The 16,564-nt window shown below is 39.5% G+C and overlaps 1 protein-coding gene across 4 annotated transcripts in view; it reads right to left on the bottom strand.

Moving 5' to 3' along the window:
• The window catches only part of CFAP91 (cilia and flagella associated protein 91), a 29,954-nt gene extending 13,731 nt beyond the window's left edge, over window positions 1-16,223 (bottom strand). For 2 of the 4 annotated variants that reach the window (XM_050332942.1, XM_050332947.1), the window contains exons 1-11: window positions 16,151-16,223; window positions 15,608-15,680; window positions 13,344-13,495; window positions 11,193-11,276; window positions 9,843-9,911; window positions 8,732-8,913; window positions 7,854-8,031; window positions 7,350-7,507; window positions 6,928-7,110; window positions 6,634-6,776; window positions 668-784 (exon numbers count right to left, since the gene is read on the bottom strand). In XM_050332942.1, the coding sequence (XP_050188899.1) occupies window positions 668-784; window positions 6,634-6,776; window positions 6,928-7,110; window positions 7,350-7,507; window positions 7,854-8,031; window positions 8,732-8,913; window positions 9,843-9,911; window positions 11,193-11,276; window positions 13,344-13,471 (1,242 nt within the window). In that variant the 5' untranslated portion in view covers window positions 13,472-13,495; window positions 15,608-15,680; window positions 16,151-16,223. Of the gene's footprint in view, window positions 1-667; window positions 785-6,633; window positions 6,777-6,927; window positions 7,111-7,349; window positions 7,508-7,853; window positions 8,032-8,731; window positions 8,914-9,842; window positions 9,912-11,192; window positions 11,277-13,343; window positions 13,496-14,542; window positions 14,633-15,607; window positions 16,120-16,150 lie in introns of those variants that run through there. The other 2 variants (XM_050332946.1, XM_050332945.1) reach the window with 2 other exon arrangements.
• Window positions 16,224-16,564: the final 341 nt, after the last annotated feature.

Below are 16,564 nucleotides of genomic sequence, written 5' to 3'. Positions count from 1 at the left end.
AGTACATTACTTTAAGAAAGGAAAAGAAGTTGCATCTCCCCTAAAAGTCTTTTTTTCCTACAGCATATCACATCCCCCATGACACATCATTACTGCTATTTCAATCTCTGCAGGACAATCATTATCTGTGAACTGGAGCATGCTCATCAAACACTGCATCCTGCATGATGACAAGAGCTTCACTCCAGCAAATTAATGAAGTGCATGCTCAGTGCTAAGCAGCCAAAGTCTCACTGACTTCAATGAGACTAAACTTAATTGCCCCATTGGATTATGATAGTGTTGTCAGATCAGAAGACTGGAAGCTACTGAATAATAATACTACTACTAATGGTAATAATAATGAAGATAATTATGATGATGTCTTCTTATTTCTCAAGAACAAGTGAATAATGTCTACTAATTTATGTCTTTATAAAATAAAGTTTACTTAAGGATTTGGTCAACAGATATTGTAAAATATTTTCAATTCTTTGGCTGCTAGTATCTTTATAGAATAAAGAGAGACTAGGAGAGTCTTAAGAAATAACGATGCCTATTTTTAACATGAATGCACACAAAAAAGATAAAACTCCCTTCTTTCCTTCTCTGGGCATTCCTTTAACAACTGTGTAGGAAGCAACCAGGGATCAACAGGGAAAAAAAGTGCTAAAAACAGTTGACTTACAATTGATGGTTTTTCCAAGATTAGAGTGGGTGGCTTAGGAACAGGCTCTTCTACTTTCTCAGGGACACGGATGGGCTTCTTTGGCTTCTCAACTTTATTCTTCTTCTCCAGTAGTGCCTGGAATAGACATACGATTTAATTAGAACATGGCCTGACAGAACAACATAATAAGGATGCAGACTGTTGCTGATCACATTGACTACAGAGAGCTGAGAGCTTTTCAGGCTTGTGGCTTCCACTGCTTACTGCACATCAACTGAAAAACTGAACGTGGTCAGTAGATGAGGCTATTGGCTGGTCAGAAGATACTGATGGGAACGTCAAACTCATACGTTAGAAGGAAGAAAGAGTTATTTTACTGTACTTACTAGTAAGTCATCAGCAACTGCTTAGGGTGAGTTACCTAAAATAATCTAAAATTGGCATGAACTTCATTTCTAACTCTCCAATAATTAATTCTTTAAGAATGCTTATAACTCTTTGCCTTTAACTATAGCTATAGTGCTTGTTACTGTGGGTTAGAAATGCAATGTATTCAGGAGATTTTATGAAGGGTTCACTCAAAGAGTGTGTTGTCATGGTTCTGTGGCCCTTCCTCAGTGAAATGCCTTTGTATGATAGGCTATTACTGCACAGGGCTGAACTAAATGACCCTGGTCCCTTTTCTTGCAAAATTTGTTTTGAAACTCTTCTCTGCTTATCTAAAACTGCTCAGCAGCCCAGCGGCACCCACAGTAACTGTACAAGTGGACTAGGGACAAAAGGGAAACTAACTTGTCTGAGAACTTTCTTCTACCACAAAAACCCAATGGCCCATTAAGAGTGGGGTTTATCTTGCTTGCACCTCATCTTGCATCTGTTTGGTGGCAGATCCCACACCTTTTCAGCTAAAGCAGACTAGGAGTGGAAGTGCCACCACAGCCTCAGCTCTTTCAAGACCTTTTTAAACTGTTCAAAGAGCCAAAGCCCTGACAACTTCCCATCACAAGCCACTTAGAACTAGATATTCAGATAATTATTTCCAGCTGCACAACAGTGCTTGCCTGCTGCAGGACATCACACTTCAGCTCACAAAGAAAGGGAAAAGAGTGTGTACATTTAAAGCTCCTTCAAAATTATAATCCTACTACCGGATGGGTTGGATTTATAGTCCTTAGTAAGGAAAGAACAGACATATTACAGCATGGGAAAGTGTGCTTTTTCCTTTTATCGTCTTTTTCTTTCAAATGTTCAAATACAGTATTTCACTAGGGAGGGAAACCAAAAAAAAAGCTTTAGAAAAAAATTCAATGCTGAATTTCTCTCTCCTGTAATAGGAAATTGATGGCACTTGCACAGAATTTAATTGTGAAATTAATCAAGTTTTGAAATTCCAGTGGTCATTGTACAAAACTCTTCTTGCATATTGGATCTGATCTTTCAGGTCAGGATAACAAATTGCTCCAGAAAAGAAGAGAGGTTTCTAGGTGGAAGGGATAAAATGCTTGATTATTGAAAGCTTCTTAAATGGACCATGCTAATAATGCAAGAATCAAAGCCTATAAACTGCTTTTAGGCCATGTGAAATGGTTATAGCTCAAAAATGTTGGGAGATTTTCTGAACTGTTTTTTGTATGTGATGACCTTATGGCTCTCTGGCATGAAGATTATAACAGTGCTTGCTATGACTAATAAGGTGATTTGCATGACAGGGTGAGGGAAACAGAAAGAAAAAAGCTGCTGTAATTGCGATTCTTTTGAAAACAATGGCTCCTATGTTTATTAGTACAATCTTGCATTCATGAGAATTTTTCTAATAAAACTGTAGCCTCCAAAAATGCCTCTTGCTAAGCAGAATAACAAAACACAAGCAGCATAACAATTTCTAAAGACAGAAAAATCTATGAGCTCTTCTGACAAGAAAGAATTTTTATTAATGCAGATCTGAGAAATACTGCAGTTCCCAGAAGCGGTTTATGTTTTCATGTCAGCACAGTCTAATGCCTGCTTTGTTTTCTTTACTAAGTCAAAAATACTTGACATTTGCTTTCTCTTATCTAAGGTTTTAAGATATATTACGACTTTAACGTATGAAAAGAAAAATAAAGTATGGGGGTTTTGCATATCTGGTTCTGCCTAACTTAGCAAGTTATAATTTTTCAAAAAAAATAAGTCAGAGCCCAAGAATCATTGTAAAATACTGGTTTTAAAAAGATAAAAATGTTAAATTTCTGAACAACATACTCCAAATATATCTGATGTATATACCTATATATCACTCTAATTTTTCTGACTACATTACTTTTTTCAGGTAGTGGGTTCAGAGTCAATGTATAATCTGGTTGGATTGGACAGTGAAGGACTATTCATCTACTTTTCATTTTCCTGGCAAGTGCAGTGAACAGCAAATGGCACTCATAGTTTTGGCCATACACCTCAGCTTCTTAGTAGCTCCTGAGAGAAGCAGAACTTTTGATAGGATAGTGGCTTTAGAAAAAACTCTCTGTTCAAAGAAATCATTCTTCAGATTCCTCCCTTATCTTCTCTGTGATCCTCTCCTTTTCACAGGACACGAGGTATGTTTGATTTTCACATACAGCACAGAGTGTACAGTCATGTATCTCTTTCTTCCTTTTTGCACACAAACTCCGAAGGCGGAATCTCAGAATCCCAGAATCAATTAGGTTGGAAAAGACCTCTAAGATCATCGAGTCCAACCTACAACCAAACACCACCATGTCAATTAGACTATGGCAATAACTGCCACGTCCAGTCTTTTCTTAAATACCTCCAGGGATGGTGACTCCACCACCTCCCTGGGCAGTCCATTCCAATGTTTAATTACCCTTCCTGTGAAGAAATTCCTTCCAATGTCCAACCTAAACCTCCCCTGGTGCAGCTTGAGGCCATGTCCTCTTGTCCTGTCACTGGTTGCCTGGGAGAAGAGACTGACTCTACCTGGCTAGAACCTCCTTTCAGGTAGGATCATCAAGGATGGACTGCCTATCTGCTTTGCAATGCAGCCTGGCTGCTGCATCTCTGCATCTTGGCTGATCAAAACTGACATAATACTTCTTAGAGCTTGCCTGAGCTTGAGCCAACTAACACTGTGCTGGAGATCTGCTCTTGAAGAAATAACTGCTTAAACAAGTTTTCCTACGCTTGGAAGTTGGCAGAGATTTTCTCCAGAGGCATTCTTCGTCCCTCTACATCCCTACCTCCTTCCAGCAACAGGATAAAGGAAAACAGATGTAGTGAGAGATGCACTTTATGCTGAGGTGAGAGGGGTTTTTGTTCAGACCTTATCTTGATCCAACACTTTGAAACCACCTAACACTTAACCCTTGGAGAATTATTCAAAACTACTGAGCGTACATAACACTTGTGCAAAAGGTTTCAGGATGGTCTTCGAAAAGTCTGTTTCTAAAATCATTTCTTTTTTGCTTAGTTTCATGTCTGGAAGAAGTTGTTCTTATTCTCAGGAGGACACACCCATTTTGTAGTTCCCTGGAAAACTGCTTATCCCTCCTTACAAGCTTTAAGCTTAGGAATACCATCAATATGGCAAACAAAAAGGAACATAATAAGGACGACTTTTTTTATTATAAGTCCATCTTTCCACTTGTTTGGCCAGAGAAGCAAGCTTTGGAAACTTCTTTTATTAAAACTAAATCCTAAGGCCAAGATCTAACATTCCCTTATTTGCCACCTGCTTCCACAGATTATCCAGGGAAAATGAAAGAAACTAATTCTGGAGCTAGATCACCATGTACTCTCTGAATTTTCCAGAGTTTCACTTTGTTTCTAGGATTATGGGGAAAAAAAACATAGATTAAGTGTGCTAGGAGAGTACTAAAATAAAGCTTTTGAACAGAAAACTGGTTTGGCTGCTCAGCTATAGAAATAAGGCAAAGCAACACAGTGCCATTCTAAGATGATCCCTAATTGCCTGCTTTAAACTTCTTTCTTACTGTGTGTGATGGAGGTTTGTTGGCACAATTGAGACTGCTTATTCCAAGTGGTCAGAGAGCTGTTCTCTCAGGGAGGATCCTCCTAAATTCTGTTAATGCAAGTACTCTGCACCCTCTACTGCTCTGGTTTTGACAGCCCCAGTAGCTTGTGAGATGGACCTGTCAGGGAGGCTCTGCTAAGCCAGGACATGCTACAGCCACCAAACTTAAGAAGCAAAAGCCTGTGATGACAGAAGTGACCGGTAACAGCACCAGAGAGCTGAAGTGCTAATTCGGGCAGTAATTTCTTATTGCTCTGAACAGAAAGTTTGTTTAAATCCAATGGTTGCTGAGGCAGTCTGGGTGTTTCACAGTGTCAGTACTTTCTGCTTGTCTGGACCAACCAGCCTGGTGTCTACTTCTGTGTATCTAAAAGCAGCAGTTAAATTTTACATACTGGATTTATTTCATCGCTTTTGCCTGCAAAGGAAATGGTTTGCTATTTTAAAAGAATATACATTTTGCCATTTTTGGTGGGGAACTGAGTATTTGTTATGTTAGCCTCTCAGCTGCTACAAATCAATGTAGACCACGTGATCTACACAGATTTAAGAAAGAAAATGTGCAGAATTGTCTGCATTTGTTCTGCATTCCATCTTCCTTTGGCCACCAATTTTTCTTTGAAGAGACATTATTGTGTGAGCAGCCAGCATTAGGCTATACTTCTTCTCTGTGACTACAGTTCAGACACTTCACCATAGTCTCACACCATGAGAATTATTTAGAACAAACAGAATATAATTGCTGTAATTGGAATTAGACTCTGAAAGCTTGGACTAACATTCTGCTGCCTATGAAAACCATGTTATGATCCATATTATACAGTCACTTCCTGAATTTTATGCAAAACCCACCCAAACTCAAACCCCTTCAATACTACCATGACCATAAAACTATAAATTTTGTCCTGTAGCAGTCAAGACTTTCTTTAAAAATTTTCCTTCTGGATAATAATGAGATGCAACATTTCATCTTTTACAAGATCTGGCAGAATATAAATTTGAGACAATATAACTGATTTTTCAGAACAAGATTTCAATTTAAAATTCATTAGTAGCAGGTTACTGTCTGCTTTGAAATCATTATTAAATTACACAAAACCAAAATTGCTACACATATATGTGTGTGTGTGTGTATGTATGTGTGAAACTTGCCAAGCTTTACAAATGAGAATCCCTATTTTTCAGGGATACAGCAGCCAGCCAAGAATATGCCTGATTTTACAAAAAGGTAACCCTCAACAGCATCACAAGAAGTGTACTTAAAAGTCCATGTAGTTTACAAATATTGTGATTGTAGATGCAAATGAGGCACTTCTTTCCTCAGTGGTTAATTGCATACATGGACACCTCATCTGCATGAACAATTGGGATAAATTAAGATATGCAAAGCACTATTAGCATTTTTGCAAATCAGATGCTGTTCTTAGGGAACAACAGTGATGTGCATCCACCATTCTGATCTGATTTTAAGAGTGGGGACATTTTAATAATGCTTTGCTGAAGGTATTTAAAATATAAATTTTTAAAAATGTACAGAATTTTTAGAACATGAATCCAGATTTGCCTTCTTTAATTATGAGTAGTTTGACAGTGTAGACAATAGGTTTACCACTTGTGTATTATAAAAGCAAGGGAGAAATAAGAATGAGAAAATGGCAGGTGAGAAATGCAAACTGACATAATGCATTCCAATCCAAATACCTGATCTGCAGGAAGACAGAAGCAGCCATGCTTGTCTTCTATAGGATTGAAGCAAAAGCACAAATATTAGGGAGTAAGAGTACTGGTACCACAGCAGTACTGGTCATGCCTACAACATTCCACATGTTTGGTCCATTCTGTCCTTAAAGTTTTCTTACAGAAAATAAGAATTTAGCACAGGAAATTGGGAAAAAGCTTACATGTCTTCCCAATTGCATTTATGAGCAGTTCAAATCTAAGAGGAACTGATATGCTGCTGGATGCAGCTCCATACCTGGTGAACTTGTGCCAGGTCTGCCTCTAGCCTTGCTGACCTTTTAATAAAGCCAGTCTTAGTCATAATGCTCTTAGGTTTTGGAGCTTTAATCTTGAGCTGGATGACAGAACCTGGGAGAGATGCTTCCAGTTCACACAATCCTAAAATTATAATACAAACAAAGATTATAATACATTCAAAGATTATAATACAATCAGTGATTAAGTAATGGAGTAGCGAGGAGACACATCTGAGTTTTGTTAATATCTCAAGTAAATATCTCACACAATTAAGTCTTCCAAAATGCCTTACCTTCAAAGGTGTTAAGATAGAAGTTTTTTACCGCATAGTAGTCAGAATTGTTGTCTGGGAAAAACCCAATTCTAGACAAAGGTGCGTATGTTTGTGATGAAAAGTCAGTATATTCTTTGATGATATCTCGTCTATCCAGCTTTCCCATCATATTCTTCCTGTTAGCTATCAGTTTCCTAAGCACTGAAAAGGAAATAGTAATGTGAGAAAGTTCATACAAATAGTTCTATAAAAGCCATATCTTCGGAAATTCACGAGAGCTTTTGCTAGATAATATAAAGACATGACAGACCAAATGCTGGCCATGCATATCAATATTGTGGATGCAGCCTGTTTCATTTTGAATAGACCACAACCTCATGAAAGTAGAAGTGTCTGAAAACTAAGTCTCATACCCTTCTCTCTCTGTCTTTCAAACTTACTCAATGCACAGTCGTGCCGAATCTTTTTTATTTTCTCTTCTCTGGCTCTCTGGCGATTTTGCCAGTAGTCACACAAGCGCTTGGCATCCACCTTATCCTGATTCTCCTCTCGCCTCCGCAGCATCTTCTTTAAGACTTCCAGCCGAATCTTCTGCAACCTGCACGGAAAGAAAAGGTCAGGTATTATCTACTGTACTCTACAGTGTTCTGTGCAATGCTGTCATCATCAAATCCTACACACCAATGAACTGTTTCACAAATAGTTCATTGTGCACATCTCATATTCAATCTTTCACTTTAAAAAGTGAGTTAAGCACTGGTGAAATGTAATGTAGTAGCAGTCTCTTAGATTAAATTTAACGAAAATATCCCTTCCCAAAATAAGGGGATTTTCACAGAAATATAATGCATGTTGTACCCTTCAGCCAATCCCCTAAACCTTTGTGTTCCTTCTCTATTCAGCCAATAATTAAAAGAAATAAAAGAGTATAACTGGACTCCTACTTTTCTATTTCCTGTTCTCTAAAGGCCCACTCCTTCCTTTCCATTTCCTCCATCATTTTCAACCTCTTGGCGGTGTTTGAGGGACTGTCCATGGGTGGAAGAGATGCCTCCCACGCACGTTTTTCCCGGGCACGGTCAATCATCGCCATCTCTTCTAGTCCTGCTGGTAGCCCCCGACCTTGCAGGGACAAGAAGCATTAGCTCTTCAGGAGAATGGCAAATCTTACAAGTAGCCACCATCAAAAAGTATTAGAGGGCTGGACAGGCACAAGCCCTCATGTTAAACACAAGAAGAACTGACAAAAGCCAGAAGCAAATACTTCTAAGGCAGGTAAAATTCTACAGTACAAGGAATGGTAGGGCCTGCAGTCAACATAATTCAGTTGACATCAACACTAGCACTTCATTCCTCTACTGCAGGCTGCAAAGGAAGAAAATCTTTCCTAGGAAGACACTTTCTTTGGCATGTCCAGTGTCCATCATCATTGCAGGTGAGACCCTGGGAGCTGAGAATCACAGGTATATTCTGGGCCAGCAGTCTTCATACTATTTTGGTTTGGTTTTTTTACTGATATTAAACTCAGAACAGCTGAAGAACAGTAGGTAAATGGAAAAACTGCTCCTAGTTTGTATTTGTAAAACATGACCTTTCTACACTGAGTGTTCTCAAAACTGTTCATGGAATGCTGCAGAACAGCACCATTGAGTAGGAAAATATCATAGCTATTTTAGAAACAGATAAAATAATTGCCTCAAAGGAACACAACAAAGGACTGCCAAAGCTGGCAATAGACTTGAAACCTAACACTGAAAAGAAAAGAACCTCCTCCTAAAGAGGTGACATGATTATTATAATCTATCTTAATTTCACAACTTACCCCAAGTGAGTGTAGCAAGTGTCAGAAGTTCGGGGACTGAGCTGCTGCGAACTATATATTCAGGAGAATAGGGATCCGTCTGGGCTTCACCATCCCTGTAATCTGTCTGTGTACCCAAAGTTCGGAACATGGGGCCAAGGACATGGCTGTCTTTCGTAGCTGAATCAACATATGGCTCTGTCCTAAAAAGAGATGCAAGAAGGAAGAACATTGGTCACATTCACTAAAAACAAACAAACAAACCCAAAAAAACCCAACCCAACCCAAAACAAAACCAAACCAAAATAAATCAGAAAAGTAATAGTCAGTCAAAGGGAGGATATCCAAATGTGTTTTATCTTAACATTGTTCCCATTGATGTTAACTCTATTATCTTTAGTAAAAGCAGACTGAGGCTTCACTGAGTCCTCTAAAACACCCTCCTTAGGTAAAGAATTCAGAAATCTTCTGGTTTCAGCGCTCATGATAATTACATACAAATCTTACCTACGTATCCGTTCTAAAGCATTGCCTTCAATGGACACAAAAAGTAACTAATGGTTGACTGTAACATGAAGGACTACTTCAATTTAGCTTACATGTTTCTCTTTCCAAAAATTCCAGAATAAAAATTTAATTCTTATATAAGTATGTGCAATTTCCCTTGACTCTACTAGGAAATGAATTTTGTTATGTGACCTCAAAATTTGATACCCACCGAAAGCCATATTAGACTAATTCATGGATGCTCTGCAACACCGAACAGTATTATATCTGTCACAGATTGTAATAAAATACCAGAAGATTTTCCAACAATATTGCTGTACTTGTGAACCTTCTTTGCAATGGTATCTCTTCTAAGATTCAGAGACACTTTGCTTAGGCCTCATAAGCATAAAACACTTGAGGCACATGTCCTTTACTCATAAAGCACTATTTATATACTACCAGCAAATTCTGAAACAGTCAATCACCTGTGTCCTCAGTAATTCTCAATGGTGAACAGACCCTTACCTCTTAACAAGTTTTTCCCCTTGGTTCTTATACTGGTCACCAGCTAAATAGTTTCCTGATCTTTCTGTGGTGAGATGTGACCCATTACTACAGTAATGTTCCAGAAGTCACTACTTACTTTGTCAATTCATAAGCAACATCTAATGGAACATTTACTGGAAGCAGCTTATCAGAATGGCTGAGAAAGCTGAAAAAAAAGAGAATGAACATAAGAGATGAGCGTAAAAAACCATTATGGTTTAGAAAAACTGCAGTCCACTAATTCCAGTGCAGTTACACTGATTTTACAAAACTCAGGTTCTGCATTTGCATGTTTAAGAACTGGACCTGAATGTTAAATAATTCTTTCATAGCTAAAAAATAATAAAGTAGGATTAAGGATAAGATTCACTAGTAGGATTAAGTGTTATTGTTATGTCAAAGCAGAAAGCAGATTTACCAAAAAAGACAATAATTAAAATTAGTTTTGAGTGTGCTCACAATATTTTGTGTGTGTTTCACTAATTAGTTTACTTTTTTCAGTTTGAGTTTTTGAGAGGGTAGTTTTGGGATTTTTAATAACTGCTTGAAACCCTGAAACGAATCCTCACAATTAGATGATAAGGTAAACTGTTTTGGACTTATCTGATTTGATTGTTTCCTTTTTTGCAATATTTTATGAGATATTTTGAAAGTGATGGGGCTCAACTAAATATTGATAATTCCTTCAGAGGCATTCTTATACTTTGCATATTGAAGTTTGCTATCGATTTTCCTTAGCCTTTGGAGACTTTAAAGCTTAATTTCAAATTGCAGAAGATAACATTGTTCTTTTTTTAACTGTTGTTAAAGGAGCCATAAAGGACTTCAATTTATTAAACTTGGCAATTTTTTTTTACATTTAAAGTGGACACAGTGGCCAATAGGTGCTGATTAAAATGTAACTCAAAGCGCATATGATGAAGTCAAGAATGTTTATATGCTAGCTGTTGGTTTAGATCTCAAGTCCATTGCTGACCTGCAGTGTCATTCTGGAAGGAGCAGAGCAATCCTGAAGTAGAGGACACTGATGAAAATTTTATCTCCCTTTGCTGCCTTTCTGCTCCTGGCAGAAACAGGGAGTTAAAAGGTTCCTTCTCAAAAAGACAACTTTCTAGGGGTCCGGAGAACCACAGTGGTTTGTAAGTATCCTTTTCCTTTGCACAGGAGGATCTACAGCCCAAATCTTTCTACAAACAATTATTAAGTATAGAATGCCTGGTATATTTGTCTATATGGTAACTCAATGGCTGGAAATTTTGGAATAGTGTGAATTTTAAAAAGACCTTATGATTTAAGATTTGGTTACTATTTAAATTTTCTCTATCAGTGATCAAAGAACTGATAGAAAATACAGAAAAAATACTAAAGGCTCTGTCCTTTACTTAGGTGCTCTTTAAACTGCACAGAAGCAAGCTTCTGAACTGTTTTAAATCAGTTCATTCCTTACTGTACAAAATATTTGTAGCGATTCCTTCCATCAACTTCAGGATCTTCATACACAATCTGAGGTATCTGAAGAGAAGACTGAGCTCTGAAAGCCAAAATACAAGATATAATTTGAGAAGTACATTCAGAGTATTTCTGACCATTTTTCCTTATGCTCTTTTTTTAAAATCTCTCTCCTCTGTTTGCACAATCCAACAAGCATCATACTATTGCCCAAAATCCCCACACTTATACAAGCAATTATATTTTACTTTTTTCATACTCACGTATATAACAAAACAGTTTGACACTTTACATATATTGCCCACTAGGTGTTGTCAAGAAATGGTTATTTGCTGCCTTTATTAAAACTTTCTTATGTCCTTGTTATGGAAGGGATTAGCCACTTGTACATGCTTGACTTTGTAAAGTAAACTACTTTTATAGGGAATGAGGGGAGCAAGCTCATTTCCTTAAGAGTGAAACACTTTTTGTAACAGAAGATATGTGTAAAGGAGTAGAACGAGCAAAGGAGAGGACTACCACTTTCTACCTCATCTAAGTCCTGCCAGCTGTGCTCTGGAATCTGGGGAGCCACAGTATGGTTACCTGCTACAGGAAAGCCTAGAGAGAGATACTTCATTAACCTCCCGTGACACACAATTTACTGCCAAGGTAAGTTTAAAGTCATCTCTTCCCAGGGCTTTCAGTCATATCACATAATGAAAGAGAGGGGAGTATTTTGAGATGCAGTGTGGTAACCTGACATACTTGCTCAGCACTAATCAAACTATTATTGTGAAGTTGTGTTTGTAATTCAGATGAGTTAATTGAGCTGATGGCTAGTTCAACGAGCTGACTCTTTAAATATCAGACTGTTGCTCATTCCAGATGGAATGTTTCATTCAGCACAGGTGGGCACTTATTCTTATGATCTAACTTTATTAGCATAAGCTGTTCATCCTATTATGGTATAGTATAGGCACAATGGGAACCCAGGGAAATAGCCCTTTTTATTCCACAGATCCTGCCTCTTGCATGTCCTTGACTTATATTTGCTGACTTTGCTGAAATAAATGAGCATTTATTCCTGGTAACCTTGCTGAGGCAATGCTACTACTGAGAAGACAGCTGGGAAATATTCTGACTTCTGTATCAGCAGCACTGTCAATCAGTGCAGGTTGAAACAGAGGGGATGTATTTCTCATTTTTTTGTTAATTGCAAGACATTTTGCAAATACATGTTGTTGAAATGTAAATCAATTTTAAAGCAGCACAGATGTCAAATAAGTTGCTACAGAATAACAGGCAAGATATAAGAAGCCATTGAGGTTTCCATGTGCTGGGGACAGTTTGAAATAGTGAAAATAGCAGTAAGGAAAAACATACTCTAAAAATATTTTTTTATTATTATGGAAATGAGAAGAATATGCTTTTGAAACTGAACAAAACCAGGTGTGAAATCCACTCTATCACTCTTGAACATCTTTGATTATCGTCTGGCATGTGGTAGAACTCAATTACCAGCAACCCCAGAGCATGCATCATCTGAAAAGCCCATGGTATATAGTTTGTTAAAGCAGAACAAAACTTTGAAAACAACTACCTAGGCTGATGCCTGCCGTCTTTAATACAGCTATACGAGGACTTAAAACAATGATGTGGTGGAGCAAAACATATAACTGTTTTGGGGGTTTTTTTAAATATTTGCTGAATCAGAAGCCCAAATGGTGATGCCAGGAGAAAGTTCAACTAAGAAACCCCTGCACCCAGCATGTGGTGCCCTGGTTCAGGCCCCAAACACCCTTGAATGAGCAGCAAAAACAATCTAACCAGGTGCAATCACACGGGACTAAAATGAAACAGGTCCCACTGAAGTAACACACGAGTCACTGAAATCTTCATAACTCATCTGATCTATAGGAGATTGAAATAACTCTCTTTTCTTTCACAGCAACCACTGCAAAGTAGATAGCACAGGGATGAAGGAATGTGCAACATCCACCCTGTAGGAAACAGATGGGTAACCATACTCCACAACAGCTGCAATCTCTTAATTTCGAGGGAAATATAAGTAGGAGCAAATTGCAGTCATCTCCACTTCAGTGTGCATGGGCTTTTGTTGGTTTTGTTTGTATGTTCATTTTAAATTATCCAACCATAGAACACTTACACAGCAAGCTGCTGAAGAGCCTCTAAGCCCTGCTGAGCCCTCCATCTTCGAGCAATAAATGCAGGCAATGGATCTTTGCCCTTCAAGCACAAACTGCAGGCTGGGAAATGAATCAATCCAGTAGCCATACTTCTGAATATAGGTGCTTTTACCTAGTGTTTGGGTGGACACAAAGAAGAGAGGCAGTAATTTAGCTATTTCCAACAGCACTAAAGAGATCAGAATTTCATCCTTCTGTGATTTACAGGACATTTGGGATGGGGAAAGAAGGCGGCATATGTATGCTAATGATGTCAGCTGGTTAGATGGTACTTCTCAAGATGTGGAGCATACCAGACTAGCAGCAGATGCACAGATTTGTCTTCCGGCTGTTTTCCAGTGCTAAACTTACACTTAAAATCGAAGGGTCTAACGCTTTGTTACATAAAGAAGTTAGTGTGCAGTAACTGTGAATGTGCAGCAATGTGAACTGCTAGCACATTACCCCATGTAACTCCCTTCTATTTCTAGTGCTCCAGAAATTAAGTAACATATTCCACTTACAGAGTAAAGTTACATTATTTTATACTGTAACAATTTTAGCATTTGTTAAAAATATCTCAATGAGAGCTAGCACATAAAAAATGATCACATTAAAAATATACACCCTTCCTTTTAAGCACTAATTTCCCTGGGTAGATATGCTTTAAATCACTAAATTTATGGCTGCCAATAAATTTTTGCAATCGTGACTCAAGTGTAAGTGATGAAGCTATATTGGCTTGAGCTTCTGTAAAGACTGAAATCAGAACTGAATCGTGAATCGCCCCTTTCATTTCAGTAGGTGCTAACCCAGATGCATATAGGGTAGTGGTGACTCTTCAAGTGCACCAACTCACCAGAGCCTAAGACAGTAACAGCTGATGAAGATATAGGCACCCTACCGTGATTAGCTGCTTGCTGTGCATGAGACTGCATTTGGTTTCGTTTCTCTTCAAAGGGAGTCCAACCCCATGGGAAGTTTGGAATACCCTGTCAACTCCTATTACAACCTCTGTCCACCCCAGTTTGTGATTAAGGTTGTAGTGTTTTGAATCGCAAATTACGTACTTGCTGATTCATTTTAAAACATGATTTATACAAGTTGGAGTCTGCCACCATTCTTATCCACATCATTACATCTATGAGATTTCAACTTTAGTGAGAGTATGCCTGCTTACTTTGTCTGGCCTGAACTGTTATCACTGCCATACTGCAGCAAGGGTCTCTCTGATGACAGGCAGTGTTCCCAGCTCCATGGGCATGTCTCTCTACAGAGAGGCAGACAAACATGTGTTTTTTAAAATGCAGATATAAGGAAGAGTCTGAGATAATGGAGTAAGAGACATCCAAAAACATTCTTCAAAAACACGTCCCTTGACTCCAGTGTTGGAAAGCTGCTCAGGGATTTTCTCCTTGCTGTACAGTAATGAAGTTAGAGTTCAGAATATCTGCCTTGCAGCCCCAGATGCATAACTTCAGGAGGACTCTTTGTTTGAAATCCAGTTCATTGCGCAGTAAGTACCAAGCCTGTTTTCCATTGGCGCTCTCCCTATATGCAGCCTGTCCAGATGTCAATCACTGCTGTCTAAAGGTGCAACTGCAACTCCCACAGACATGCCCTGGCTGGTTTTAAACCAGCTAGGGGGCAATACTGATAGCAGAGGAGCAACTGAAGTAGGAAGCTAAGCATAGGCTATCTAGCTAAGGGCTTAGCTAGGAATTTAAACTGTGCTAACCTAGCATGAAGAATCAGGATGGATTTGCAGTCTTTATAGGCTGGTTAGTTGTTGCTACCTATTTCATTTTAGTCCAAGCATGTTATGTTGATCTGTAGTGTAAGTATATCCCCAGGTAAGAGAGGAGGCACTGTGCGAAATAATACTTTTTAACAGCTCTGCTTGGACAATAGCCCAACAACTGTCCAGCTATTTTATTAGATCTAAATAATATATACAAGCTATACTTAACAGCATTTGGAGATAGTCTATTGAAAATACTGAAAATTAGGAAAATACTCAGAACATGAAACTGGGTATTTCTCAGCTCCTGTTACTGAGGCACCCTAGGTCAAGCAGTCATGGTTACTCCCTCTGTTGTCTTGTTTTAAATAAAACTGCTTCCTTTACTTTGTGTTTTGCTGTATTAAGGGAGCAGCTCAGGACTGAGACATAGTTCCTATCCATGTGTATGGATACACAGAAAAATACATGTGCACACGTGAACTGTCTTTGGCCAACACCTACCACTTTATCACCAAGTTGAGTGTGGACATTGACTTTGAATGGTCCTTCTCACTTAAGAGTGGGTACAGAGGGTCTGAAAGGTAAATGAACAAATGGAAGTAGTTACATATTTGAAGAATCAGCACAAATCGTCTGGCTATGCTTCCCTCCTTAGAAGTCTGTCCATGAGAGAGTACAAAACAAACTAGGAAAGAAAAAACCGACATACATGTCCCTACATCAAAGAAATTCCACCACTACACAAATGAGCCTCAGAGCTAAAGTACTAGTCTTCAGTGGAACATGCACGTGAAAAATCTCGTAGAAAAATCTACTTTCCTTGGAAGCTCTGCCAACTTAAATAGAAAACGTGAAGACATGAAACATTAAAATGTGCAATGGTAATCAATGGAAGTACCATACTGTATATGATGCTCCCCTCTGGAACACAAAGCTGGCTTTGCTTCAAGCTCGCAAATGTTTCATCGTCCCAAGCCTCTCCCGGTAAGTTCGCTACTACTGCTGCCAGCCCCATCGCCTTCCCGCTCCCGGGGCGGCACCCACCTTCCCGGCCTCGGCCCTGCCCTCCCTGCCGAGCTCAGGGACAGACCCGCGGCCCCTCCGACAGGGGAGGCCCGGGCAGAGGCGGGAGGTCCGCCCGGGCAGCACAACCGCTTCCCGGCCCGCGCTGCCCGGCCCCGGCCCCGGCCCCGCTCCCGCGGAGTGCGTCGGGCTCGGCCGCACCGCTGCCGGTACCGTGGGGGCAGCCGGAGGTCCGGCCGGGAGCCCATCCCCGCCAGGCGCGGCCGCACGGCCGCCGTTCCCATGGCCACGGCCGGCGGGCGGGGCCGGGCATGTCCCGCCGCCGCGGGACATTGCTGCGGGAATGCCGCTCCCGCTGCCTGTGCCTGTGGTTCTTTCTCGTGACTCTCTCTGAGGGGGCGGCCTGACTCCTCGATGCATTTACTCCTCCTGCTC

This window comes from Myiozetetes cayanensis, unplaced genomic scaffold, assembly GCF_022539395.1.
Source record: "Myiozetetes cayanensis isolate MyiCay16 unplaced genomic scaffold, myiCay2020 scf5-8, whole genome shotgun sequence".
Taxonomy (NCBI): domain Eukaryota; kingdom Metazoa; phylum Chordata; class Aves; order Passeriformes; family Tyrannidae; genus Myiozetetes; species Myiozetetes cayanensis.
Note: the sequence above shows the minus strand (reverse complement) of the source record. Positions and strands in the feature narration are given on the sequence as shown.